The 27,538-nt window shown below is 45.4% G+C and overlaps 1 protein-coding gene across 9 annotated transcripts; it reads right to left on the bottom strand.

Moving 5' to 3' along the window:
* Positions 1-388: 388 nt before the first annotated feature.
* On the bottom strand, positions 389-27,538 carry LOC133344197 (regulator of G-protein signaling 20-like). Of its 9 annotated transcripts, none has more exons than XM_061554232.1 (7): positions 27,520-27,538; positions 9,557-9,681; positions 7,608-7,732; positions 7,265-7,300; positions 6,887-6,979; positions 2,342-2,579; positions 389-1,931 (listed from the first exon to the last, which is right to left on the bottom strand). In XM_061554232.1, exons 3-7 carry the CDS (start codon positions 7,706-7,708, stop codon positions 1,743-1,745), a joined length of 657 nt encoding a protein of 218 aa, XP_061410216.1. In that variant the 5' UTR covers positions 7,709-7,732; positions 9,557-9,681; positions 27,520-27,538; the 3' UTR covers positions 389-1,742. The 9 variants fall into 9 exon arrangements, with proteins under 9 accessions (XP_061410216.1, XP_061410213.1, XP_061410214.1 ...); XM_061554229.1 differs by lacking the exon at positions 27,520-27,538 and adding an exon at positions 17,218-17,434; XM_061554230.1 differs by lacking the exon at positions 27,520-27,538 and adding an exon at positions 15,055-15,589.

Raw genomic sequence — 27,538 nt, 5'->3', positions numbered from 1 at the left:
GATAACTTCAGGCACTGTAACAGTGGCGTTTTGAGACCCCCTGTGGAACTGGTATACATATTTATAGTCTTGCTATGTGAACTCTTCTTGCAGATGTTTTTTATGTTACTCTCAAATTCAAACGTACTGCTTGTTATTAGTATTGCTTATGATTGCAACCTATTACCTGGTGGGTTCTTAAAGGCACGCAGTTGTTCTTAGATGTTATGTCGTTTAGACTGCATTATATTACTTTGTAAATGTTCCAAATTTCACCCCGATGCCAAGTCATGAGATAAATTAGGCCTATCCATTCGTATCTCTCACAGAGCACGGAGGGCAGTTTATATCCTATCCATCCCGTATATAAAAAATGAATCAGTAATACTTTTGACAGTAATTAAGAATGTAAATGTTAAGATTATTTATTAGTATGCTTTTTTTGAAATGGTACAAGCTGCAGGCAGGGTGAATATAAGCGGTAGACATACATTGAATACATTATAGCTCAGAATTTGTCATTAAAATCATATCTATATCATAAAATGTGACGATCAAAACTATAACATTCATAGCATAACGGTGTTGCTCTATTGCTGGTTTAAACAAATCGCCAATTTCAGCTGGATTATTCAGCATTTATATCTCTCAACGTTTTAAAAGATGTCACCGAACAGCGTTATTCTCTGTCAAACATTATTTTGAAATTTCCCTCCAAAGTATAGGTGCTAAAGCAATTTTGTTTACATTTGTTGCCAAAATTAACGTAAACATCTGCAGTAGTTGGGGCTTAGCTATCAATACAATGCAAGTTATTCTGCACAGATGGGCACAATTGGAAAAATTAACGAAACAGCAAAAAGGTTCACGTGATTTGTATCCATCCCTTGTTTGGTGCACACTAAAAATGTTCATGCAAGCATCATTAGACCCGTCACATTTTATGACGGTGGATAAGGTAAAGCTTAAATATTTAGAAACCCTTTTGTACATACGCTTTCGTTTTCATTGTATGTTTCACATTCACCCTCATTTAAAAGATCAACATCAACATCGAAACTTTTACAATCCTCAAACATTTTATACATGAAATCGGATAACCCCTTTATTTTTTTTTTGCATGTAAGTAAATATATTTTGTTCCTCTTTCAAAAATTACTTACTCCTGGTTTAAATCCTCTCATGTTATTGCTTGAAAATTTCGGCATGCTTCATCTTTAAAGTATAAACATTTAAAAAATAGGGACAAAAGATAAGTTTGCTGTTTGAGATAAAATCAGGACGAAGCATAGCAAACGTGTTGCATAGAAGAAACTAGCAACAAAAATGTTCACAATTACATTGCCAGACTGTGATATGACGCCGGATTGTAAACTTTTGAGATAATAGTTACCTTCCGAATTAGACCTGCTAATTGTAATTTTAGACACCCTAACCAAATAATTCCTGAATCAATGCACACATTTTGAGACTTCAGATGCTAAACATCATTAAACAGAATGGCGGTGGCGGTGGTGGTGGGTGGGTGGGGGGAAGGGAAATAAAGAGCATGGCATTTAATAAAATAATGATGAAAAACAAAAAAACAAGTCCACACAGTACCAAAATATGTTTCAAGTTATAAAGTAAAAAAGAGCCTGAGTAGACATTGTTCCAGCCTTAGTTGTTGTCACAGAAAGTGGTTTGCTCGTACATCAGACGTCTCACTCACTCCCATCCATTTTTTTTTAAGCGCTCGACTTCCGGGCTCGATACCGAAGAACTTAAGACTCGGAGGATGACTCTGCAAGGTTGTCCTGTAAGGATTTGAACATTTGCGAGTTCAAGAAGCGGGGGTAGGAGTCTCTGTGCATGAGGGTATAGATTTGCAACTGCGCGTCGTCAAATGTGTGGGACGTCGGTTCCAGCATGTTCCGATTGATAACCTCTCGTACGCGGGAGTCAAGGCTGACCTGTGAAGTCAAAAGTCAAAGTGTACAAGTTATCCTTCTGTTATTAAGTTCTAGATTTTCTATGTTTATTTAAATAAAGTGTGCAAATACGCTGACTAAAGACCAAAACGCGATGCCGGGAGACGCGCTCCCAGGCTTCGACAATATTTTCTTTAAAAGTAATATTTATTGCATCAACTTTATACAGAGTTTAATAAAAACAACCCCATATTCAGATATCTGTCGTGAACTTTGACACGTAATTTCATGACAGCATTAGCATGGGACAGGAATAGGAGTGGGGTGTTTATTTTTAAATGCAGGAATGCAAAGGGGGGGGGGACACGTTTTCTTTTAATCAGCGGTACAGCACGTGATGTACTGCAAAACGACGCGAAAATATTTAGTGGAACAACAACATTCCCACACACCTCCTTGGGAGACAGTATCGAGATATAGTCCTCATATATCACCCGGGCCTTCTCTTCAACGGCTCGTTTGCTGGCTTCTCTTTTCAAGTCCTCGCAGGCCAGCCAAAAGAGCATGTTCTCTTCACTAAATTCAGTCCGTAAAAACTCTCGGAATATATTTCTTCCACCCGCGCTCCGGATCAGCTTGTCAAAAGACTGACCCCACACTTGCACCTCCTCCATCGATGGTTTTCCACTGCTTTGGGAGTGGTTGGGTAGAGGGGGATGGACAATTCAAAACATACATTTTAGACCTCATAATGAAATTGCAAACAATTATATGGCAAACACATCGTGAAATCCTCAGTCTCGATTCCGGATGTATGTTGAACTTCTTTTGCACCGTACACAGCCAACCGTGCTAATCGGAGGTGCGGGAAAGTAATATGAATGTCATTGGTAGTGTAATCGCTCTCAAGTCGAAGTGATGTCCTGATTCAATGAGCATCAAGGCCGTGTGCATCTCCCGTTTACAGCCCAGAGCCAGCGTTGGAAGTTTCACAATCATGTGACGGGGACATGTCCTCTCCATAGGACAATCTTTTGTCAAGGCGCTCTTCCCCCTCCAACCCAGCTTAAATATACGCTCCAAGCCTGGGGTGTTTCATTCAGACGCTGTCTTCCCAACAGACCTGTTCTTCACCTGAGGACGGCTGCTGGCGTTGTGGCCGAAACGTCGTGAGAATTATTTTATTGTGTTTTATTTTTATTATTTTATTATTTCCCTTCTACGTGACTTTTAATTTTATTATGTTTTATTTTTACTATTTTATTAGTTCCCTTCTACGTGACTTTAATTTTATTATGTTTTATTTTTATTATTTTATAATTTCCCTTCTACGTGACTTTAATTTTATTATGTTTTATTTTTATTATTTTATAATTTCCCTTCTACGTGACTTTACCGAAAGAACCAAGAAGAGGACAATCACGGGTGACTTCCCTGCAAAGTGATACTCATTTTTTTTTATCGATCCTGCACAGAAGTTAGCATGAGCCAACCCTCCGCCGGGGAATTCGAACTCACAAATATTGCGATGGTAAGCCGTTCCCTTCGCCATCGAGCAACCTCTCCGGAAACCGCCGTGGCGAGTTAAAGGCAGATGCCTGAAATGTCTTGCTCACAGCCACCGCTGTCAGAAACGACCTCTGGCGAAGGGACCTCCAGAGAACCCCTTCCAAAGACTGTAATAAAGCTGAACAATTTTCCAATCAAAGTGAATATTTGCCTTTCTCATATGCTCACTGGCTCTTGATTGCAGTTTTCAGTGTGTGAAGATTGGCATTATATACGTAACATATTTACGGGTCAACGGAGAGGTCTTGCATCTGGACTGTGCTGCAAATCTGTCCGTGTTCATTACTGTCTGATGTTTGGTTGAGCAAGGACTACAGATGCCAGACTATCAGCAAAGCATACCACTGTCTGTAAGAGTAAGGCCATGCACAATGCCTACCCATTACCTTCCTCGACCAATGGCACTTTGCACCACAACAAACTCACACTGCTACCCTCAAAGTCCCAAACTGCTTGTCTGTGTTTTACGTTTTTTTATCACTTTTCACTAAAATGTAAAGAATGCATGAGTTGAGAATCCATGCTGCTTCGTAAATATTTACAGAACACGTTGACTGGCTTCAAATAAGTTGTATAAAATCTCATTTAGGTTCACCATTGGAACCTCCTTTTCCAGTAGCAAAATATGATAATTGTTTTTTTTCCCCTTTTATCTGGCAATAAAACGGACACCTTTTTTACAAGGAGTCATGTTTGCATTGACCACGATACCTGCGGTCGGAATGCAAACAAAAAACACAACTCTGATAATGTATAAATACTAATGTATGCACCGTCCTTGAAATTGATTGGTCCAACACCATGTGAGACGAGGCTCTAAGAAAAGCTGTCTCGGGTGTGGACCAATCAATTTCAAGGACAGTGCATACATTATCAGAGTTGTGTTTTTTGTTTGCATTCTGACCGCAGGTATTGTGGTCAATGCAAACATGACTCCTTGTAAAAAAGGTGTCAGTTTTGTTGCCACATAAAAGGGTAAAAAACTAATTTAGGTTGTTTTGCAGCATTATGAGTAAGAGCATATATAAATATATAATAAGAACTCAGAAAAATATGTCTCAGGAAGAAAACTGGACTGGTTTTTGGCAATTCTGGTTCTCATAAGCAGAGTCAAGCTTCGATTTAAAGCTTTCGTGACTGCAGGGATTCATCTTCTTGGTTCTTTCGGTAAAGTCACGTAGAAGGGAAATAATAAAATAATAAAAATAAAACAGGTCTGTCGGAAAGACAGACCTGTTCTTCACCTGAGGACGGCTGCTTGCGTTGTGGCCGAAACGTCGTGAGAATTATTTTATTATGTTTTATTTTTATTATTTTAATATTTCCCTTCTACGTGACTTTACCGAAAGAACCAAGAAGAAGAGTCAAGCTTGTTTAACCCTTTTGCGTTCCAAGATGCATGCAAGTTGCAGGGTGGGTCCCGTTCATCGCTGAATATCAGAACACGCAAGCGACTCGCCGTTAATTGTATTTAGAGAGGCATAGCGCCTGTTTTTAAAGACACTGTACTCACCACAGAGAATTGTAGTGACACGACCGCACTCTACGATAGCTGGCGCCAAACCGTACCACACACCCTCCCGCATGGTCTTGTTCAAGCCTCGGTACCGATAAAGTTAATTTATTTTTTCTTTCGATTCCATTCCGATGATGTGCCCGCATGTGCCTGTACGTCGATGACGAACGGGCATGTCATCGGAATGGAATTGGAAGAAAAACTGATGACATACATGTACATCATGGGAAAGGGTTTACATATATTTTGGGGTTTGCTCGTTGAAATGACATGTTAGGCTAACTCAAAAGCTCAAATTGATTTTCTACTCCAATGAGTAGAATAATGTTGAGGCAGCGGTAGAAATTCCACATTCCAATGGTTGCAAGCGAGGTCTTTTGAGAGGACAATCACTGCCGAATTATCCACAAGGCTATTCCATTTTTAAATCCTTTATATTAAGTTCACTTGCTTGCTTGCGCGCTTACGACCGTGCAAATCTTTCGGTCGTTTTTTAACCCACTTTCCGTGATCCAATCGAGCTGACATTTTGCACACAGACTCGTTGTGCGTGACAATTTATTTTCGTGAAAAAAAATTCCAAAATTTTCCACTTTTTAGGAAAAAAAAATATTCATTATTCATTTAAAATACCAATTTGATAAAAATGAAACTCTTACTCAAGAAAAACAGAAATGAATAATAAAATAAAACCGATGCCACGCATATAAAGGATTTATAGTGAAAAACTTTTTTTTACGGGTTAATTTTTATTGATCCTGGAAACAAGGTGGAATGAGTCAGCCTTCGACTGAGATTTTAGCTCACAATCTTCTAACTGAAAGCCATGCAATGTAACGCTGTCACCCTGCCACAAGGAAGCGGTTGTATGAGTGGTCGGTCATAATGCTCTACAATTTCAAGCTTTGAACCTGATGTATACTTCAGAAACATTTTACACCATCTTTTTGTTTCATATAGCAAGTATTACATACTCTTTAGAGGATATGTTTGTACTGCGTGAAAGGCGTAATTATATACACCCTTTGTCGTAATACAGAAATGTTACTTGTTAATTATTCTTTGAAATATGTCTCTGCTCAAACTCTGAACATGTCAGTACCTTTGAAATAATATTTATGAAGTAGTAGTAGGTTTTTACCCTTTTAAACTGGTACAAAACTGACACCTTTATTCAAGGCATCATGTTTGCAATAACCACAACACAAGTAGTCAAAAAAGCAAACAAAAAGAAGCAACTCTGATAATGATAATAATATGCACTGTCCTTGAAGTTGATTGGTCCACACCCGAGACGGCTTTCTTTAGAGCCTAGTCCCCATTGGTGTTGGACCAGATGACACCAGAAGGCGTACAACTCAAACACAGTGCAATATCAGAGTATTGAAGGTAAAAGTGCAGCACTGCAATGTTTTTCTCCACGTCACTGCAGATTGAAGGGCCTCCACTCTCGAAAGCCCTTACCAAAGGTATTTGGCCTAATCTCCCACGCTGGCTAGACATCTTGGAATATCTCTGGAAATACTGTTGGGTTGGAATTTAAGAAATGTTACCATTGTTTCAATTGCTGCATCGGGATATTGTTTGCCTATGGATTGTAAGTACAGTATGATAACCATTACACGACGGCAACATTTCAGAAACTTTGGAATTAAATTAATAACAATATACATTATACAACCACGTATAACAACATGATCATTACACATTTTATATCGTTCAGCATCATATTCTCTGTGGTAAGATTGCCTTTTCTTTGCCGCACACTTCCCTGAAAAACCATAGATTTAGCTTACAACGTGTGATTGTTAAGATTAACCTTTGAAGTAGTCGGTGAGGAAAATGTATCGGTAAAAGAAAATAAATCACACACAATGCTACACTGGGAAATTTCACGTATGTGAACGAATACCTGCTGTCTTTGTTTTGGACCATTTCAATCCGAGTTTCGCGGGATGCACGCCTGCTCTTCCTCCTTGCTGTCTCTTCGTTTCCCATCGTAATGCTGCATGGGAGATGCACCACAGGTCCATTCACCGCTCACTTGCACATCGATTACAATGATGTTTCAATGATATCTCGAAGCAACGATTTTTCACTGTTGCACGCACATTAATATTTACCATTTTTTTGTTAATGGCATTTTAAATGGAAAGATAAATAAACACAGTGTGGTTTCATACAAATGTTATTTTTTCATTTAGTGTCGTTATATGTTATGTGTGTAAGAACAAAACAGTGTTTGGTGTCCAATAATAAATGTAAATACAGTACACAAAATAGTACTTACCCTGTCCCATCAGCATTGTTAAGCTTAAAATAAGGGCTTTCACAAATAGGGATATGAATTAAGGATAAAGTATGTTGCATAACAACAACACACTTATTATGCAACAGTTAAACCTTTTTTTCCTCTCCCAATAACACAGTGGCCTGCATATAAATGTACAAAGCAATTCGTTGTAAGCTACGCCATGTTACAATTAATCAATTTGAGGGAGACCAATTCACAAAACGGCCGCAGCTGAAAGCATGCAATGGCAAGTGCAAATTGTGCAGGTGATTTGTGGCCAAAACAATCGAATTGCCTAGGCCGCCTCTGGGCTCTGATGATGGAACAGGGTATACTGTACCAGGAGGAAGAGCAGCAACAGCACCAACAGAAGCAGCAAGCCGGTGAGTGTGGAGAAGCCGGTGCCCCTCCATCATTCTGCACCGTCTGTCGCCTGCCCATGTCTGCTCACTTGCATCCCTTATCCTGTGAACGTGACACAAAGACAGAGTTTTCCCATATAGCCTTTAACAGACTGGTGGGGCAAGGGCGGTTGTTAGCGAGCACCTATGAAGAGCAGCGTGGCACACGAGAGGGTGGGTGGCCAGCACCACGGTCTTTGTCGTCTTCCCAGTGGCAATGTTTACGCATCGTGACAGGTACTTTTTTGAGGCTGAGTCGATCTAGGGAAGGCCCGGGGCTGTTGCAGATCTTTGTCAGTGGTCTTGGCCGTCAGTCGTAATCGAAACTCTGGCCTTCGGGTTCAAATCTCTGCGCTAACTACCACACCGCTTCTCTCCACGGCTCCAAATGTGGCACACACACACACACAGGGCGCGCGTTCACACATGGGCGATAATGTTACTACAAATGCCACATGATGAAATGGTAACAAAATTAGTGGCTGGTGCGTTGTTTTTTTTAGACGTATTCAAAGGGTACAACCGCCGCACAAAATAAAAAAAACAATGGAATTTTCCACGCACAACGAGGCACGAGGATGGCTTAATAAGAGGTGTGTATACAGTGCACACACACACACGAATCGTAAGTCAGCAGCAAACAGAGTGTTCCATTTTCATGGGGAAGGGGGAATTTGGTTGGTGGCTGTGATATATAGGAGAGGATGCAGACTGGGCATGCACGAGGGTGCTGTTAGAATTCGAAACCATCTCCACGTCAGCCAGAAAATGTCTAAAAATAAAAGGCCTTCGTGGAATTTACCCTGGTCACTAGATATATTTCCAACTTGAATCATTTCCAACGCCCTTGCACATTTGTTCATTTGTTTCCCATAACGCCGAAACTGCCTTGGGTATTGCATTGCACGGGATGTGGCATTCTCCCCTTTGGCCAGGTTTGGGGAAGGCAAAGTAATTTCTTTACTGCATAAACGATAGAACACTCAATATTATATCAATTAGACTAAGGAGATGTGGAAGGGGGGGGAGGGTGTCAGGACTATTGGTGAAGTGTGTTCTCCTCCGGAATGTTAAGACAAAAGGGACATCAGCATATGCAGCAACAACAACACGATTAATAACACATCACTCCAATCACCCTTTTATCAAGGCCCCTTCCCACTGAGGCAGATGACATAACCCCATTCTTGCAGAAGCAATTTTTACACAAAGGGAATGACGGCGTCACTTCCGCCTGGTGTAAAAAAAGAGACATCTCGATCCGCCAGTGGCGTCGTACAATGCGCAGGGCTTTATAAATAGGAATGATCAAATAGACCGGGTGAGACAATAAACAATACCAATAATCATGGCCACTTGGTCTCCCGTGTTCGTGACATATGGGCACCCAGACTAACGTTGATTCCCGCCGCCAGCTTTGAATTAGAAACGTGAGCAACGCTCCAACAAAAACAATGAATAATTATTGCATTTATACGGACACAATGAGTCCACATAAATGTGCAATTTTTTTCTTACAAATGCAAGTTGGTTTTTTTCAGTTACGGTTGTTGCATATTATTATTATTATTCGGTCTTGCACGGACATCCTTTGGTATAAAATTATGTTTGTAACGTGGAGCCAAAAAACAGACAACACATTTTTCATGAATATGTATTACAAAACAAATAGAAACCCACAATGAAAACACGTTTGCACATATACCAAACAAACACGCACTCACCACACCTTATACAGCATATACAATGAGCCACATCCAACGTACACATAAAATGTATATCACTGTGTATAATATACGCAGTATATTAAATGTCAAAAAATGCGCGCACCGGCACGAAATGCTGAGATCCGCAAGCCGCCGGTGCCACATGCCGTGGATGTGCTTACCGGGTGAGGCTGGGGGGCCCAAGCCAACAGCTGTGACTCCTTCGTCGCCTTCACGCCCGCATCAGCAACAAGAAGGAGCTTCCCTCCCGAGAGGAAAGACTCCGCCTGCCATCGGGGCGACCGGCCTTTATCGCCACGCCGGCCATGCAGGCAAACGAGCGAGCGAAGAAATGAAGAGAGATGATGCCGTTGGTGGTGGTGATGATGATGGTGATGATGAAGTTGAAGATGAGGACGACGACGACGATGATGATGATGACGGTGATGATGTATGTACACGCGAACGCAGGCGTTTGGAAGGGCGGAATGGTGGGATGACGACGATACGGCGAGAGGGAGAGATGTCGGTGGGGGCGGAGAGCGAGATGTGCGAGATGAGGTTGAGACAGAAGGCAAGGGGGGGGTGGGGGGGGCACAATGGGACCACGTTATTTCTGAGCTGCGCCGGTGTGCATCTGACAAAACACGCGTCTTCTTCCGCGGCACGTAAATGGTCTTCCTTGACGTCGCGATCGATTGATTTGAAACGCTAAATAAAATAAAAGATAGCGTTTTGCCCTATTCCACAATTTCCGCCTACCATTATTTATTACATATTACGCAATTATTCATATTGACGCCGCTTGCAAAATCGTTCCAAATGCATTGTTGATTTCTCTCTGCCTGCCCTGCATCTTTTTGTCGTCGTGTGCTTCCTCTTCTTTTAATTCTTCACCGAGTGCTTGCGGTTCCCCATTTCCATTGTTCTTCAGTCACCTACCACCACCACCACGATCATCTTCACCCGCTTAACGCGCGCGTGCGCTCAGGTGCCTCCTCCGTCTCTCCTCTCTCGCACTAGAAACGAATCTTCCTGATACTGCTGCTGCCGGTACTCCCACTATTGCTGCTGCTCCTGCTTCAGAACAAGCAGCAGCAACAGCAGGATGATGATGACGACGAGGAGGATAAAGGAGGAATGGTGGACTGCCTCCTGTGAGCTGAGCGCTCACGCCCGAGCGAGCTGTCTCAGGCCAGCAGTGCCGCAGTGTTGTGTGCCGGGTGGCGGAGCAGCAGCAGCAGCGCGCTCTGTCCCAGCCCGCGGGACAAAGCGAGGAGCGGCGTTCCACGTTTTTTTTTGCTCCAGCGACGGCGCAGGGCTTAGCGGGCGCAAGCGCTGTGAACGGGGAGAAACCCGAGTTCGAATTCAAGCCACGGCGAACACGGGTAGCAGCAGCAGCAGTAGCGGCGGCGTGTGAGTCGTATCTAAAATGGTATTGGCCCTTTTTGCACCCACCCACCCTCTCTTTCTCTCTCTCTCTGCCACACACCCCCCACCCTGACCACCCCACTGGCCCAGCGTGGTGAAGTATGGTCAAAAACACCCCATGATCGACATGGCGTGGGGAATCCTCTATTCATTTTGTGGATTGAGATATTGAGATTGGCTGGAATAAAACAAACAATCTCCCTCCCCCATCTAATTCCGACTACACACTTTCTGCTATACAGTGCGGTAATTGCAATTAGAGGGGACGCGCGGTGCGTTTTAACATGTTGGGTAATTGTGTGCCATTGTGGAGCGGTGGCGCAGTGGTTGAACACACTACGCTATAAGGAATCGGGCCGCACAAATTCGATTCCAAATCGCGGCCAACACCAATAACTAAACTAATCATTTCGTCAACCCAAATAGACCGGCGTGGGGAAGTATGGTACAATTACTTCGACGACCGCTACGGGCGTGGTGAGACCTTTATCCAGCAGTGGATTGACAATGGGCTGCATGCTTTGTTAATCTTAAACCATTGCTGTATATATAATCACTAGCCACAATCGACTGCTGGATGAAGGATCAATGAAATGTAAAGAGTATGTTGAATTTGTGTTACATTTTGAACCAACTATTACATACGGAACCCACTATCGGCCATGCGACAGATAGAACACGTGCAATTATAGTATAAGGAATGTACATGTACACTACTGTGTCGACAAAGATCCCCCATATAGCCTTAGCAGACTGTTGGGGTAAACACTGTTAGCGAGTAGCAGGGACGGCACAAGAGGGGGGGGGGTGGGTGGCCAAACATAACTCCCGACCTCCTTTGTCTCCCCAGTACTGATGTTTACACACGGCACCAGGTTCTCATTTAAGGCCGAGTCGACCTGGGGGAGGCCCACGCACCAGGTTCAGATATTCGCCACTGATTTTGAATCGAGCTCGGGTCGCCGGGTTTCTTAGCGCAGTGCGCTAGCCACTACGCAACAGCTCCCCACACACGTACCACACGGCACGGAGTGCAGTGGTCATAAGCCGTGCACCGAAGCCGTGAGGTTTATACGTGTATAAATGATTGCGTGGTATATATATAATATAATAGAGTACACCGTAAAAGCCATTTATGTATGTGCTGTAAAAATTGCATAAGTTACATTGGGTCATTTAATGCTTGGTCGATTTGTAAACCACGTTGCGCAGAACAGGTCTTCGTTTCATGTACCTACATTTAATACACTGTTAACATTGCAATACACCTACATTCTAAAAAGCCTCATCATCATCATCAGCCATGGTCAATCCAATGCTACCCAAACTCGCTCTCTGCTAATGCAGGGCAGCGCCAACGTGTTTCCGAATGTGTTCAATTGCTCGTGAAGATGCTGAAAGTCGCTATGCTTTCCACTTCAGATTCGCGCAGTGTGTATTGCAGGCAAAGTTGTAACAAACAAAGGCTGCAACACGCGTGTGAATGCGATGACGAATGTTTTCATAATAACGTTTTTTGGGTAAGATCGCGTAAGTATAAATCTGTCAGCCCGCCAATACGTGATACACCTTACTGGTTGTCTGTGTCGGGTGGTGGCGGGTTAACGACCCAGTTATACTGGTAGGAACCTCCTGGTTACACCAGCCCACAGGGAATTATTGTGTCTGTCCGTCCATCGTGCAGGGAGGGGCTGGGTGGGGAGGGGCTGGGTGGGGAAGGGAGAGTGGGGAGGGGCTGGGTGGGAGGGTGGGGCTGGGTGGGGAGAGGGGGGCTGGCGGGGAGGGTGGGGCTGGGTGGGGAGGGGCTGGTCACCCCGTGGTGCCCTTATAAAACTCAACGTTTAACCTACTCACACCGGCTTGTGCCCGCCCGCACAGTCGGGCATATTTGCGGAATACACCACGCCGCCGTTGACCCTGGCCATTGACCGAGCAACCCAACGTTTCTACCAGCTCCCTCCGCAGGAATGTGTTACTTAGGCGATATAACCCAAAACACCTTGATTATGAATAATATTGGTCGCGAAAGCCTAAGCGTCAAACTGATGTACGTTTTAGAGGCAGCAGAGTACGCACTGTGTATGTATATTATTATGTGGCCCAACACGTGCTGAAGATGGATCTATCGTCAATTCACAACTCGCATGAGAGCAATGATAAATAATCGTTGCTTCGCAACTGTTGAATTGAATGGGGGTTTTTTTTCTTCCAGATTGTCACCACTTCTCCACTAGATGTCAATACTGCACAACCTTTTGCGTAATTGTGAACTTTCAGACGCAGCTCAGCTGACGGCCTACATTCTCCGAAAGGTCCTGCGTAGACAAAAAAAGCATCGTGCATTATGTGCAATATGTGATCGGTCAACATTTAAGTGTAAGCAATGCAAGATAAAGACACCACACGATATATCAATGCATTCATTTAGGCTGATAACAGCACACACCACGTGATGTCCTGCAATGTACCACACCTCTGATTAGCACGGTTGGTTACATACAGTGCGAAAGAAGTTCAACACACATACAATATCTTAATTTGGAGCTTTCGTGACTGTAGGGATTACTCTTTGGTTCTTTCGGTAAAGTCACGTATAAAGATAAAATAATAAATTAAATAATAGCATAATACGACGTTCGATTGGCAACACAAGCAATCATCATCAGGTATAAAAGAAATAGCAACAACAATCTAACCAGAAAACTATAGACAGACATATAAGCGGACAGATATCACAAAGATACACAGAGAGAGAACACGTATCGGCACGAAGAGAGAGAGATCGTCTCTGTGACGAGGCCTTAAATAGAGAGAGGGGGGCGGGGGCGGAGAGAGGGAGGGGGCAAAGAAAAAAATAGCATGTCAATGAATCTTAACTTTGGAGCTTTCGTGACTGCAGGAATTATTCTTTGGTTCTTTCGGTAAAGTCACGTATAAAGAAAAATAATAAATTAAATAATAGCATAATACGACGTTTCGATTGCAACACAGGCAATCATCATCAGGTATAAATGAAATAGCAACATAAAATCTAACCAGAAACAATTATAGACAGACATATAAGCAGACAGATATCACCAATATACACGGAGCGGGCAACACAAGTACAGAGAGGGGTGATCGTCTCTGTGGGGTGGCCTTAAATAGACAGAGGGGGGCGGAGGCAGCGAGAGGGAGGGGGTTAGAGACAAAATTTACATGTCAATGAGTACGACAACGTGTGGTACGGTGTACGCAAGCTTGAAAATTACGAAGATATATGTAGCATAGCCCTAACATATAGCCCGTTACCAATCCACTGGTGATGGATATTTAACCGTACTTGGCCACGATGGTCACTGGGTGTTGGTGAAGGGGCGGAGGGAACCCGCACCCAAGACCGATTCTGACATCACTCGTCACTTTCAGTTAGCCGTGGCCCTGAATCGAACTCGGGTTAACAGGTAGGTGACTAACCCCTGCGTCACCGCTCCCCAAGTCATGCGCACACTTAGGCTCGCTAATGGAAGGGTGAGTTGATGCCACGGTGTATATGATACACTTAGTTCTTTCGGTAAAGTCACCATGTAGGTAAAAAAAATGAAATTAAAATTCATAAAAATAAAACAATAAAAAATCACGACGTTTCGGAGGCAACACAAGTCTCCGTCATCAGGTGGGACCGTCACAGCCAGATTTGCTGCATCAAGTGCATCAAGTGTTTTATTTTTTTATTTTAATTTCATTTTTTTTTACCTACGTGACTTTACCGAAAGAACTAAGAGTATGAATCCTTGCAGTCACGAAAGCTTCAAATCTAGAACGGTGTATATTCCTCCACGTGGATGTCTTCCACGAAATCTGAAAACGTGTGGCCCGGTGTTCTTCAATTGGCATTATTGGCGCAACCGGCCAAGATGATGAATGCGGCACCAGTCGGAAATACGTTGTTGTCTTTGCCTACACAAACAATTTAGGCTTTGGGGCGCGTCTGAACAAAAAAAAAAGCCGTGAGCTTGTTATTATTTCCATCACCACATAAAGGGTACGATTAAATAAAATGTAACAAGCACAAAACAACATGCGTGCTTAAACGGAAGCGGTTTTTTTAAATATATAAGGGAACTCTGAAACGTTGCTTGTGAACGTGTCTTTGACCTTGAGTGAAACATAATGAAGGCATAGATTGTGGCACAAGCCCTGTGACAAAGACAAAGATCACCCGTATAGCCTTAAAGGAACTGTTGGGGCAAGTGCTGTTAGCGAGCACCTGTGAAGGCCGGCACGGCGCACGAGGGGGTGAGTAGCCAGAAACCACGCCCAGTCGTCTTTGTCTTCTTAGCGGCGATGTTTACACACCACACCAGGTATTCATTTGAGGCTGAGTCGACCTATGGGAGGCCCAGTACCGTTTCAGAAAATCGTCACTGGTGTTGTCAGTGGCCGGGTTCGTAGCGCAGAGCGCTAACCGCTACACCACCGCTCCCCTGTGACACGCACGGAACCCAGAGAGACCAAATTTATCGTCTTCACGGCACAGATTTTGTATCCAGAAAGGGGGAAATTGTGGGATGTTGGCATCTCGCCTCTTTCTCTTACGGGCGCCACATCTTCGTTACGACAACGTCACCGCGGTAAAAGAAGTTACCGTTGCTCGTTTTAACCAAAAGTTTTTCAATTTAAGTTTTCATTTATTAGGCATAGCCCTGTGAGCCATTCGGCTCTTGAATCTGGTGCAACCGCAGCAAACAAAAACATGAACAAGAAACATCTTAAAGTGACTATACGCAAACAGAAAAATCCAGGTTTTAACCAAAAGGGCTCCGTGGGCAGTAAAACGAGGTTCTTGCCCAGCTCGCCCCCGTAACAAAGTTGCGGCGTAATTGAAGAAGGTGCCTCACTTCGCCTCGCCGCTATTGATATTTCCGCGAATTCGGGCCGGTCTAACGAGAACACGAGTTGGTGGCCAGCCTAGGTGGCTTGTTAACACACGCGTGCTTGGCTGGCGTTCGAGGCGACACGGAGCAAACGGCAAGCACTCGGGATACAAGTGTGCAACTCTCCAGCTAAAAACCCTCGGCGTCATTTAAGAGGTGGACGATGCATTGATCTTGATCGATCTCGCCCCGGCCCCCGATCAGGAAATCGCTTTGGAACTTACGTTAACAGTGGCAACAGATACAGCATAATACGTAAAGGCGCAACCCTGGAAATGACTTGCTCACAGCCTACGCTGGCGTGAGAACTTTTCCGACAGGGAATTCTGAAGAGCTTCTCTTCAGGGAATATTGGCATGTTCTTCCATTCTGGCCAGACGTTTTTGGGAGAGGTGGGAGGACCCACGGATGGCACTGCCGATAAATTTACCGTGGAATACCCATTTATATTTTCGGCTGTCCAGAAGCGGAGTAATTCATATCTGTATAATGGTGAGTCGTGAAATATATGGGCATCATAAGACTGTACCCGAATGCACGGTGTACGTTTATTAAGCCTCGCAGAACGCAAAACCTCTTGTCTTGTAAATTAGAAGCTCACATTTAAAGCACTTATCCTGTCGGCAAGGCATTTTTTTAGTGAATAACAAGTCTAAGCGAGCGAGATGGGTTGGTTGAGATGGATCACAGGAATGATCAAAACTGCAAACATGACGAGACGGGGAAACGGTTACGAGTTAAAATAACCGGAGTGGGCATAGTCGAGGAGATAATACTCGTTACTCGAATGGGCAGGATTGGTCTCTTTGGAAATGAGACACGGAAATGGAAGGCAACAGGAGTAGAGGATCACAGAAAAGTACGTGGATTGACGCAGTGGTAAAATACCAACAAGAGCAATGATTGAGATTGAGCACAGCAGTAGCCCTGGCTTGAGATAGAATACCATGGTGGACATGTGATGGTCATCATTCTTGTTAATGAGATGACGAGTGGGGCAGATGATGATGATTTAAATCTCGTTCTTAATGCATTCCTAGAATATACACGTAACAATTTGACTTAATGCTGTATGAGTATAAGTACATGAGCACATAGGGCCTAACTTTTACAGTGTTGCATACAATCACAGAACATAACACAGAGTTAATTAACTTACTGATAGTCGATCTACTAGCCCCCTACTTTGTGCCTATGTATATAAAATCCTTCATATATCATTCGTACAAATAGCATATTTTTAGAATATACAACCAAATTATGTTTATGAAAGCCCTATACAGTATTAATAGCAGTTACATATAAATAAATAAAAACTACAAAGTTCACATTCATATAGTAAGCGCAAACTCTTAACATTTCGAGCACCACTTTGATATGAAGTGTTAACTATAAAAATGCTAATATACATACGTACATGCATGCATTCAAATCACACGTGTGCTGATGTATACAACACAAGATATCATGTCGGAGCGTTGTGCTGCTTTACTTACTGTGTTCAATTCATGGGAACACCAGCGGCAAATGAACGCGTACGTCCCATGGGCTGCGCGGCGATTTCTGCTTCGTTTAAAACCCCTCACTCGTAACTTTCAACTTCGTGACTTCCTATTTTGCCAGCAAGATGCAAGAGACGGGCATCAGGAAGGAAGCTGCTGCGCCGAGATAAACATTCGGAACTCTGGGCTTGTCCACGACAGGAATGACGAGGCTGAAGACAAGGCTCTTTTTGTTGTTGTTTAAGACGGACAGTGTACGATTCAAGTGTGTGTGTGGGTCAAACTTTGCAGAGATAATTACAGGTTGGATGAAGAGAGAGCGAGAGAGAGAGAAATCATCATTTAGCACAACCACGTCTTTCACGCCTCAATGCCCAGCCAACATAAACAGAGGTGTCATCGTAAAAAATAAACCCACACAGAAAAGTCTTGTGAAGTAAACAACACGAGCTATCCCAATGCAATTATGTGAAGTAAATTGTCCCTGCTGATAGCTTACAAAAATAATCCCGGCGTGCCCTCTCTAAACATGAAAATAGTTGCCGTATTATTCACCCGACGACTGCAATGGAAATGTGTTTTTATTCTTTTATTGCAGGAAAACATTTTTATAATTGAATACTTACAAACCCTAATATGACATTTCCTGCAATAGTAAACAGCATTTAACGTGTTTTTGTGTTTTTTTATATTTATATTTAGCACGTTTAAGCATGTGTTTATAACCCAAATATATATCTCTAACAATGTAAGACAACCAATTGGGTGAGGATTCCAACAGAGGGCGATGCGTCCACAGACTTGGAACTACAGCGAACTGTCGGATGGGGGCCTCATTAAAAACACGAGGCAAACGTCAATTCCTGCCGTTACGTTTATTTATTCCAGCACATTTGTAAGGCTGATACTGCATCAATGTTTTACGTCCGTTGAATCATAAAAGGGTCACAGCTATTAATGCAGGGAAGCCAATGAAGATCTGTCCATAGCACACCATTGCTCATTCGTAAATATCTGTTGCCACTTATTCTAAATGTAGCCCTTCATATATACAAGGTCAATCAAAGCTAAATAGTGACGTCCAATCGATATTCATATTATTTTCCCATCTACGCCATTATATCTTGTGTTTTCTTTAAGTTTGTTTGGTAAAGTGATCTTGGAGCAAATGGAATGTCAAGATCTCCCATTATGGACATCACCAACCCAATAAGTCCTTTTGAGGGAATTTATAGCAAACGGCTTCTATCCAACATTATTATACTGCGTATCATTTGTTCCTGACGGTTTATTTAAAAAAAATGATATGAATACTAGAACTTTAAAATCTTAATTATATTTAATTTGGCAAAAATAAAATGGAGTTTTTTTTTACCAGTTTTAAAAGTTCTTAATTAGTTTTTAGAATGACCATAATCCAGCCCTGGTCATTTTTCTTGATAAAAATTTGCTACATTTATTAAAAACATATTTTGTTTACATTTATTTTTGGCGACCAAGAAATGTAAATGGCAACATGTTCCAAAATTAATACATCACCTTTCACTACCATTCTGTTTGCAAATGCCATGTAGCTAATACATGTTAACACTATGTAATTAAGGGCAATGGACATGTTACAGATCATTTAATCGCTTATGACATGAAACTAGTCCATCACTCCTCTAAACTTATATTTATTAAAATGTTAACTGAATTGTAAAAAACTGATTTTACTTGTTTTAAGCATATCAATTATATGCAGCCTTTGTTATCACAGTCTCTACTATTTTATACTGAAATTCTTGCAATATGTTTGCAAGATTCCTAAAGGGATGAACAAAGATATTATTGACTTTAGTAAGAACTTATTCAATATGGCTTTCAAAAATCCTCGGAGTTTCTGTCTCTAGATTCAACCGTGATGAAAATGGATGATTGACCAATGTTTCCATGGCCACCATTGCTTTAGTCAGGAGCCGTAATTTTACTTTCAATAGAGAACATGTATGAGGAGAATGTCTGGAAAATGGCTGTGTCAGAGTAGATGAAACTTAATCATGGCACATATGAGCCTGCCTACAGCAGGAAGGAAAACAGAGACAGCCAATGGGAAATTGATTTTGAAGGAGCCGTAACCATGGCAACTTGGATTGAAGACTGGATTTTTGGGGTTTTAGTGAGGGAATGTCTGAGGAAAATATCTGGAAAATGGCAAAAAGTTAATGACACTGCAGTGTCCACAGCTGTGCCATTTCACTGCTGAGATCAGGCATATATATTTTTGGGAAATTAATTTGTAAAGAAATTGGTTACCATAGCAACATGGTATGAGGCGAATTTTATTTAGAGATCAGATAAAGGATTTCCTTGGAAATTTGTAGGAGAAAAAAACAGGGCTTAATACAGCCAAGCCTGTCTCGGTCAGTGAGCCAGAACATATTTCTGTAGACGGCACACTTCATCCAGTATCCCTCTTACTATAGCTGTGGCTACTAATCACATGTCTATATCATGATCCAGGACACATTTGGTGATATATTAAGCTATGCGTAAAAATGTGGTGCAGTACACTCGTGATAGTCCAGCAAAAAAAACATATAACTGTGCACATGTATGGTGAATTAATATGAATACATTTTTCTGAACATAGACACCACCTGCCTAGAAATGAACAAGTATTCGTTTAGCGATGTATCAAATCAGGCTTGTGTTCCAGATACATATGTTGTATCGTAGACGGAGGTACTCGGAGACGGAGGTTGAGTTAGGGGCTTCCGCCAGGGTTTATTAACACTTATCACTATCCCTGGTTCCCTCTTTACCCCTTCCACTATCCCCGTTCCTCCAGTGACCCCGCTTACGTTACGGGGTCTCCCTTATATACCCTCGGAGGGGTGATGTCGCGTGCACTGCCCAGCGCGTGCGACCCCACGTCCCGTGAGGTCACCGCACCTGACAGCGCACACGACGCCACCACTCTCCACTACTCCTCTACATCACCCCCCCCCGTAAAAAAAAAGCAGCCGACCCGGCTGCAATCAACCTTAGGGCAGCACGGCCCTTCAAGCAGAACAGTAACAACAAAAAAACAAAACAAATAGAGCCCGAAGGCCTCATCCGCCGGATAGCGCCGAACGGGCGCCAGGGGCTAGGCCCGCTGAACGGCCATCAGGGCCGTCACCGGAGCCGCACCCCCCTCGAGCGGGTATGCGCTGCTGGCCCGCTCCCTCGTGCGGTGTCCGCCACCCGTGCAGGTGGGCCGTCAGCGGGCAACAGGCCCACCGCCGTGGCCTCCGGTGCCTGGGGGGTCTCTGTCGGCCTCACTCGGGAGGGGCCTGGGGGCACACACACAGGTCGGACGTCACCTCCGTCAACGAGACCCGGCCGGTCAGGCCCCGCCGGATACATCATCAGCCGGCCGCTCCGGAATTGGGGGTGGATCCCCCAGGGTAGATGGAACATAACGTTTGAGCCGGGACGGGTGCACTATCCACTGCCTGCGACCGAATCGAATCCGGACGCATTGCGGCCGGCGGACCTCCACAACCTCCACGGGTCCCTGCCAAGGGCGATGCAATTTGGCCGATGTGCCAACGGGGACCTGGGGACAATGCAGCCACGCTTTTTGACCCGCTACACACGGGAGGCCAGCTGCCTGGTGTTTTGGCAGCCGCTCATTAGCCGCCTGCCGGCTTGCGGAATTCTCGGCAGCGGCCTGTCGCGCCTCGCGCAGCCGGTCAAGTGCGACCTTCAAAGGGGTCGGCACCGACGACCCCTTCTTGGAGGAGCCAACGTCCATCTGGACGTGCACCGGGGGCTCCGGTTCCCTACCGTACATTAAATAAAAAGGCGAAAATCCCGTGGAGGCATGAGGGGCCAACCGATACGCCGCCAAGACCCCCGGGACGAACAGGTCCCAGTCTGACTGGGACGTGTTCACCTGGTGGCACAGCATGGACGTAAGGGTGCGGTTCAAGCGCTCTACCATCCCATCTGACTGGGGGTGGTAGGGCGAGGTGCGGATTTTCTTGGTGCCAAGGAGGTCACACACCTCCTTGAGCAACCTAGACGAGAAATTCCGCCCCTGGTCAGTCAACAATTGTTCCGGCGCGCCCTTGTCAAACACGTATCCCTGGACGAAGGCCTCGGTGATAGAAGAGGCCAACTGATCGACCAAAGGCCATGCCATGGGCCAACGTGTGAGGTACTCAACGCCCACCAAGAGGTATTTGTGGCCCCGTTGGGATGCAGGGAATGGCCCCAAAATGTCGAGCGCCACGAGCTCATTAACGCGAGAAACCCGGATGGACTGCAGCGGGGCCCGGTCCTGGACAACTGGGGCCTTCCTCCGCGCGCAGTCGTGGCAACCCTTCAAAATCAGTGCTACGTCACCCTCAACACCCGGCCAGTAATAGTCCCGCTTAAGGGTCAATAAGGTCTTGTGGTAGCCAAGGTGCATAAGCTTCTCGTGAATGGCTCGGGTTAATTTACCACGCAGGCTAGTGGGCACAACCACACAATAGCGTTCCAATTGGGCATCCCAACGCATGAGTAGTCCGTCATGCACGGCGATCGCCGGGGCAGCCGACGAAGCTAAGCTCCGGGCGTTATGTCCGACACGGCGCCGTAGCTTCAGCAGAGAGGAATCCTCCATCTGCAAGCCGGACCATACCTCCCGGGGAAGTCCAAGGCCGAAATCTGCGGTCGACGCCGCACCTGGAGGGGTGTCCGCCTCGGCCGACGCGACCAACTGGGCCGCGGCGTCCCCTGGGGCCTTGCAACGGCTAGAGCCCAGGGCGCAAGCACACCCGCCGCCTGCCGGCAATCGGGATAAACCGTCCGCATTTCCATGCTGTGTCCCCTTCCTATGGATTACATCAAAAGGGTAATCCTGGAGCACTTCGAGCCAGCGAGACAGCTGACCCGAGGGCTGACTAATCTTCAGCGAATATTGCAGGGCCGCGTGGTCGGTTCGGACCGTAAACAGCCTACCGTACAAATATGGTCTATACAACTGAACAAAATAAACTATGGCCAAAAGCTCCCTCCGGGTCACACAATATCGCTGTTCCGTCGAGGACAGAACGCGACTGCCATAGGCTACCACCCTCTCAACCCCGTCGACCACCTGGGCCAGGACAGCCCCAATTCCCTTGTCGCTGGCATCGGTATCGAGCAGGAAGGGTTTCGTAAAATCCGGGTACCCCAAGGGCGGCGCATCCGCCAAGGCCGTGCGAAGCGCCGCAAAAGCCGCCTCCTCCTCCGCGCCCCAGTGAAACCTTTGTCCTTTGGCGGAAAGGGCGTGCAGTGGCTTCGCAATTGTCGCAAAATCGCGGACAAACCGGCGATAGTACGATGCGAATCCAACGAAGCTACGCACCTCCGCGACAGATGTGGGAGTCGGCCACGTCCGGACACAAGCCGTTTTATCCGGGTCCGTGGCGACACCTGACGTGCTAACAATGTGTCCCAAATACCTCACCGATGGTTGTAGCAAGTGGCATTTCTGGGGTTTGAATTTCAAGCCAGCAGCACGCACTTTGACGAACACCGCCTCAAGGCGTTGCAAGTGCTCGCCAAACGTACGGCCAAAAACAATAACGTCATCCAAGTAGATTAGACAAGACTCCCACTGCAGCCCCGCCAAGACCATCTCCATGAGACGCTGGAAGGTGGCCGGGGCCGAATGGAGACCCATAGGAAGCCGATTGAACTCGAACAACCCCTGGGGCGTGCGGAACGCTGTTTTGGGTCTAGAGGCCTCATCCAGTGGCAATTGCCAGAAGCCGGAGAGCAAATCTAAAGTCGAAAAGAACCGCGCGCCCGAGAGGGCGTCCAAGGAATCATCCATGCGAGGCAATGGATATGCATCAGCCACCGAGATCTTGTTCAATCTACGAAAATCGACGCAGAACCGGAGACTCCCGTCCCGTTTCTTGACTAGCACAATGGGGGCACCCCAAGGGCTAGTAGATGGGGAGATGATGTCCGCCGCCAACATTTCCTCGACAGCCGAGCGGACATGATCTTTTTCCGCTGGGCTAAAGCGGTGGGAATTAAGTCGAATGGGGGCCGCGTCGCCCGTGTCTATGTGGTGGTCCAAAAGAGTAGTGCGACCCAGATCAAACTTACTTTGGCTGAACACATCGGTGAACCGTTCGATGAGGTCGCGGAGTTGCCGACGTTCCCCGAAGGACAACGAGGCATTCTCGTCGCACAACGTGGCGATCCATGATGCGTCGGGGTCCCCCGTGCGCATCACGCCCGCCACGACCCCTCCATCCGGGGCAGCGCTCTCGGGTGGAGGAGCCGGGGTTGCGTGTGCCAGGACGGCGCCGGCCGGGACTATGACCGGCAAGGGTCCCGAATTGAGGACCTGCAAAAAAAGGTCCTGGCCCCCCGACACGGCTGTCAAGGCGCCCACCAACCCCTTCGTCCTTGAAAAGTAGCTTGACGGGGACAGGAGGATACCCGTCTCCGTGGAGCCCATTTCGAGCGGTTTGCGCAACCTAAGGGGTATCAGGATTTGTGACGCCGGTGGTACGGTCACCGGCACTTTATTCAAGGCCCGTACACCGGCGACCAAGGGAGACAGGACGGTAGGTGATTGTAGGAATTGCAGCCGCCTCCCTGACGGCATTTCCACACAGCCCTGGTCAACGAGAATTCGGATGGGCATCCTAGACAAAAAGTCGGTCCCCAAGAGGCATGGCACTGCCAAGGTCCTGGAGACCAAAATCGGCCCGGCCAACTCAATCTCGTCAACCCGAACCGACGCTACAACGTGGCCCAGGATGCCCAAACTGCCGCCGTTCGCGGCGACACAAGCCCCGCGAACCGGCCTTAATGGACCCACGCTGCGGGGTAGCAGCCCAAAAATGGCCTCAGAAATAATGGTGGCCGACGCCCCCGTATCCACCAGGAGGCGAACGTGCACCCCTTGCACATATCCTGCCACCGCTGAGGAGCCGGCAGCTGCCGCCACCATCCTATGCGCAAGCGCATCCCAGTGGCGGGTCTGTCTGGGCCATTGAGGGGGTGATGACGATGGTGCACCCGACCCTTCGAGGACAACCCCATGACGATGGGCCCTAGCCCCGCTAGATGCATGAGGTGAAGGGAGCGGCCGCGCAGATGATGCGTCGCGACTCGCCTGGGGCCCCGAACCCGATGCCAAGGAGGGTCTGGGAGAAGGTGGAGTCCCTTTTCCAAAGGCCCCCGGGGCATTCCGGCAGCCCCGCTCAATGTGGCCCCGCTGACCACAGCGGAAGCAGGCCACCGTGTCCGCCTCCTGTGGACGGGAAGGTCCCGGCCGCCCCCGCTGCTCCGGACGGCGACCACCCATCCCACTTCTGACACCAGTTGTTGTATCGTAGACGGAGGTACTCGGAGACGGAGGTTGAGTTAGGGGCTTCCGCCAGGGTTTATTAACACTTATCACTATCCCTGGTTCCCTCTTTACCCCTTCCACTATCCCCGTTCCTCCAGTGACCCCGCTTACGTTACGGGGTCTCCCTTATATACCCTCGGAGGGGTGATGTCGCGTGCACTGCCCAGCGCGTGCGACCCCACGTCCCGTGAGGTCACCGCACCTGACAGCGCACACGACGCCACCACTCTCCACTACTCCTCTACACATACATCGAATCGTATGCGAGAAATGTAATTTGTAAATGTTGTATGGTATGGGTTCATGTGATCCCTGCAGCCACTAGGGACACTGCTTCATAACACTGGACTGTCGTTTTAAAAATATATCTACAGTATTTCTGGAACTGAATTGTGACTGGTGTTAACCATGGTCTGGCTTCAAGCTCAGGTAACTTGTTTAATAGCGCATTGCACTAACCACTGTGTCAATGGCCCTCCGCCCTCCCTCATCCACAGCACTTTCTACAACAAACCCAATGCCCTGTGTTTGATGGATACCGATGGCTAACATCAGTGGAGAATGACATCTGAACCAGTCTTGGGCCCCCTCTTCATAAACTGCCACTGGCCAGTTTGGTGAAATATAGTCAAACAACCCCCATTGACTGAAAGTCATGGGGAGGACTTCATCCAGCAGTCAATTGACAAAAAGGGCTGTAAATTAAAACAAACGTATCTACCTTGCATTTTACGTAGATGATTGCATTTTACGTAGATAAATTGACTCTCCAAAAAGGATTAGCATTTGCAATCACAATACAGCTGGCTCAAGCTTGGTACCTGGCAGTGCCCCAACAACAGAAGCCAATTCATTTTGACCGGTGTGCGAATTCAGTGGGAACAAAGCAGAAGTAAATGTACTGCCCGATATAATTGACCAATGAAATATTTAATTACGCATTGCCATTTAATAATCAAGTGTGACCATTAGCGTTGTGCACAACTAAACAATGGCTTTTAACTCAAAATGCATGCAATACAAGTCAGCTAGTGTTGTTGTTCATACAGGCCTTTTGCTATTATCAGAGGGAAATCTTCGTGGGTACCTGGATTGAGCTTTGCTATGAAAAGTGCCACTTTCCCCAAGAGGGGCAGAGTAGATCCCTTCTTCTACATCTTAAAAAAAAAGTGAAGCGTTTTGTTTTTATATTCTTGATTCTTTCGGTAAAGTCACGTAGAAGGGAAATAATAAAATAATATAAGTATAAAACAATAAAAATTCTCACGACGTTTCGACTGCAACACAATAAATCATCATCAGGTATGAAATCCACAAGAAGAAAATGTTCTTGCTGTGGATTTCACACCTGATGATGATTGCTTGTGTTGCAACATTTTCTTGCTGTGGATTTCACACCTGATGATGATTGCTTGTGTTGCAGTCGAAACGTCGTGATAATTTGTATTGTTTTATATTTATATTATTTTATTATTTCCCTTCTACGTGACTTTACCGAAAGAACCAAGATTATGAATCCCTGCAGTCACGAAAGCTTTAAATCAAAATTTCGTTTTGTTTTTGTTTGTTTAATTTTAACCATCCTGTAATTCACGTGATTGACGTTGGTTCAAATATTTTACATTGTTTGAAAGTAAAAGCAATGCTCAGGACCACTCGTTTTTCGGGCTGAAATTTAGCACTTGAAGCAGTATTTTCGTGAATTAATAGAGCATGATGAATAAAGCAACAGACTGATGATAATACGGCATTTCAACGGTGTTTACCCTCGTGCATAACTTTTAGCAGTGGAATCAAGCCAAGTGATATATTGTTTTGTATTTGAGTGTATGTGACATGTGTTAAATGATCTTTCAGTAACAAATGTAGTGCATAACATAGTTGTTTTCTTTATACAACATACATTATAAGATATACCAGTTATCGGCTTTTGGTATATACTATATTGTTATTTCTGAAATATTACCCATTTCCCATGCAACAAGACCACTTACAGGGATTCAAATAAAAGTTACTAAAGATCAACTTCTTGTATTTTATAACACGCCATCAAGGCGCTGGGCAGTGGTGCAGTGGTACGCATGATGCTCTGAACATGACGACCTGAATTCGATTCTCGGCCTATCAACGGTTGGGTAAACATGGCAACGTTGGGTCAACGTTGCCATGTTTACTGGAAGTGGTCCATGAAGTATCGTCAACAAACCCCATGATCAACACATCATGTGGGGAGGCCTTCAGTCGATTGGCATAGGGCTGTAAACTGACATTATTATAATATTAAATGCAATAACGAGAATATGTATTTGCGTACATAACAACATTATGAGATATGTCAGTTATCCGAGTTTGGTATATAGTATGTTTTGATATGGTTGAGTAATACACATAAGTTGTGTAGTATGTAGGTGCATTCGGCTGTCGAGGCTAAACATTCTCCAGTACCAACGCGAATGTCTCCGGCAATGTACAGAGAATGCCAAACCGCTGCACTTTTTGAATCTGGAACTGGTTTTCATCAGACGTACAGTCATCTGTCGTTCTGAAATCAGTGATTTACGGTAGTTGCTTGATAAGGCCTCCGTGGTCACAAAGCGTGATTCGCTGTGCCTGTTTAATCACATTCGTTGTTGATTTATGCAATGCAAATTCATTCAAAGCTGACCCGTACTTGGCAGTCAAGTGATTTAGCAGTGTTCAACAAGCAGAATGGCTCCAGCAAAAAAAAACAACCACGTGTGTATCGCAGCCATTGTTTAACTACACGTGGACAACTTCTTCGGCATTTTTTTTCAACAATATTTCTTCCACCTTGCCATCTCACCCTTCGTTAAATGTCTCATATGGGAAGCTGCTATACGCATACGCGTAAATATATCTCGCAGCAAAATTGCATCGGCATACTTACTACTTTGCGTACATACCTGCAGTCAAATGTTGCTT

Source organism: Lethenteron reissneri, chromosome 19 (assembly GCF_015708825.2).
Source record: "Lethenteron reissneri isolate LAM-NWPU_2019-01 chromosome 19, ASM1570882v1, whole genome shotgun sequence".
Lineage (NCBI taxonomy): Eukaryota > Metazoa > Chordata > Hyperoartia > Petromyzontiformes > Petromyzontidae > Lethenteron > Lethenteron reissneri.
Note: the sequence above shows the minus strand (reverse complement) of the source record. Positions and strands in the feature narration are given on the sequence as shown.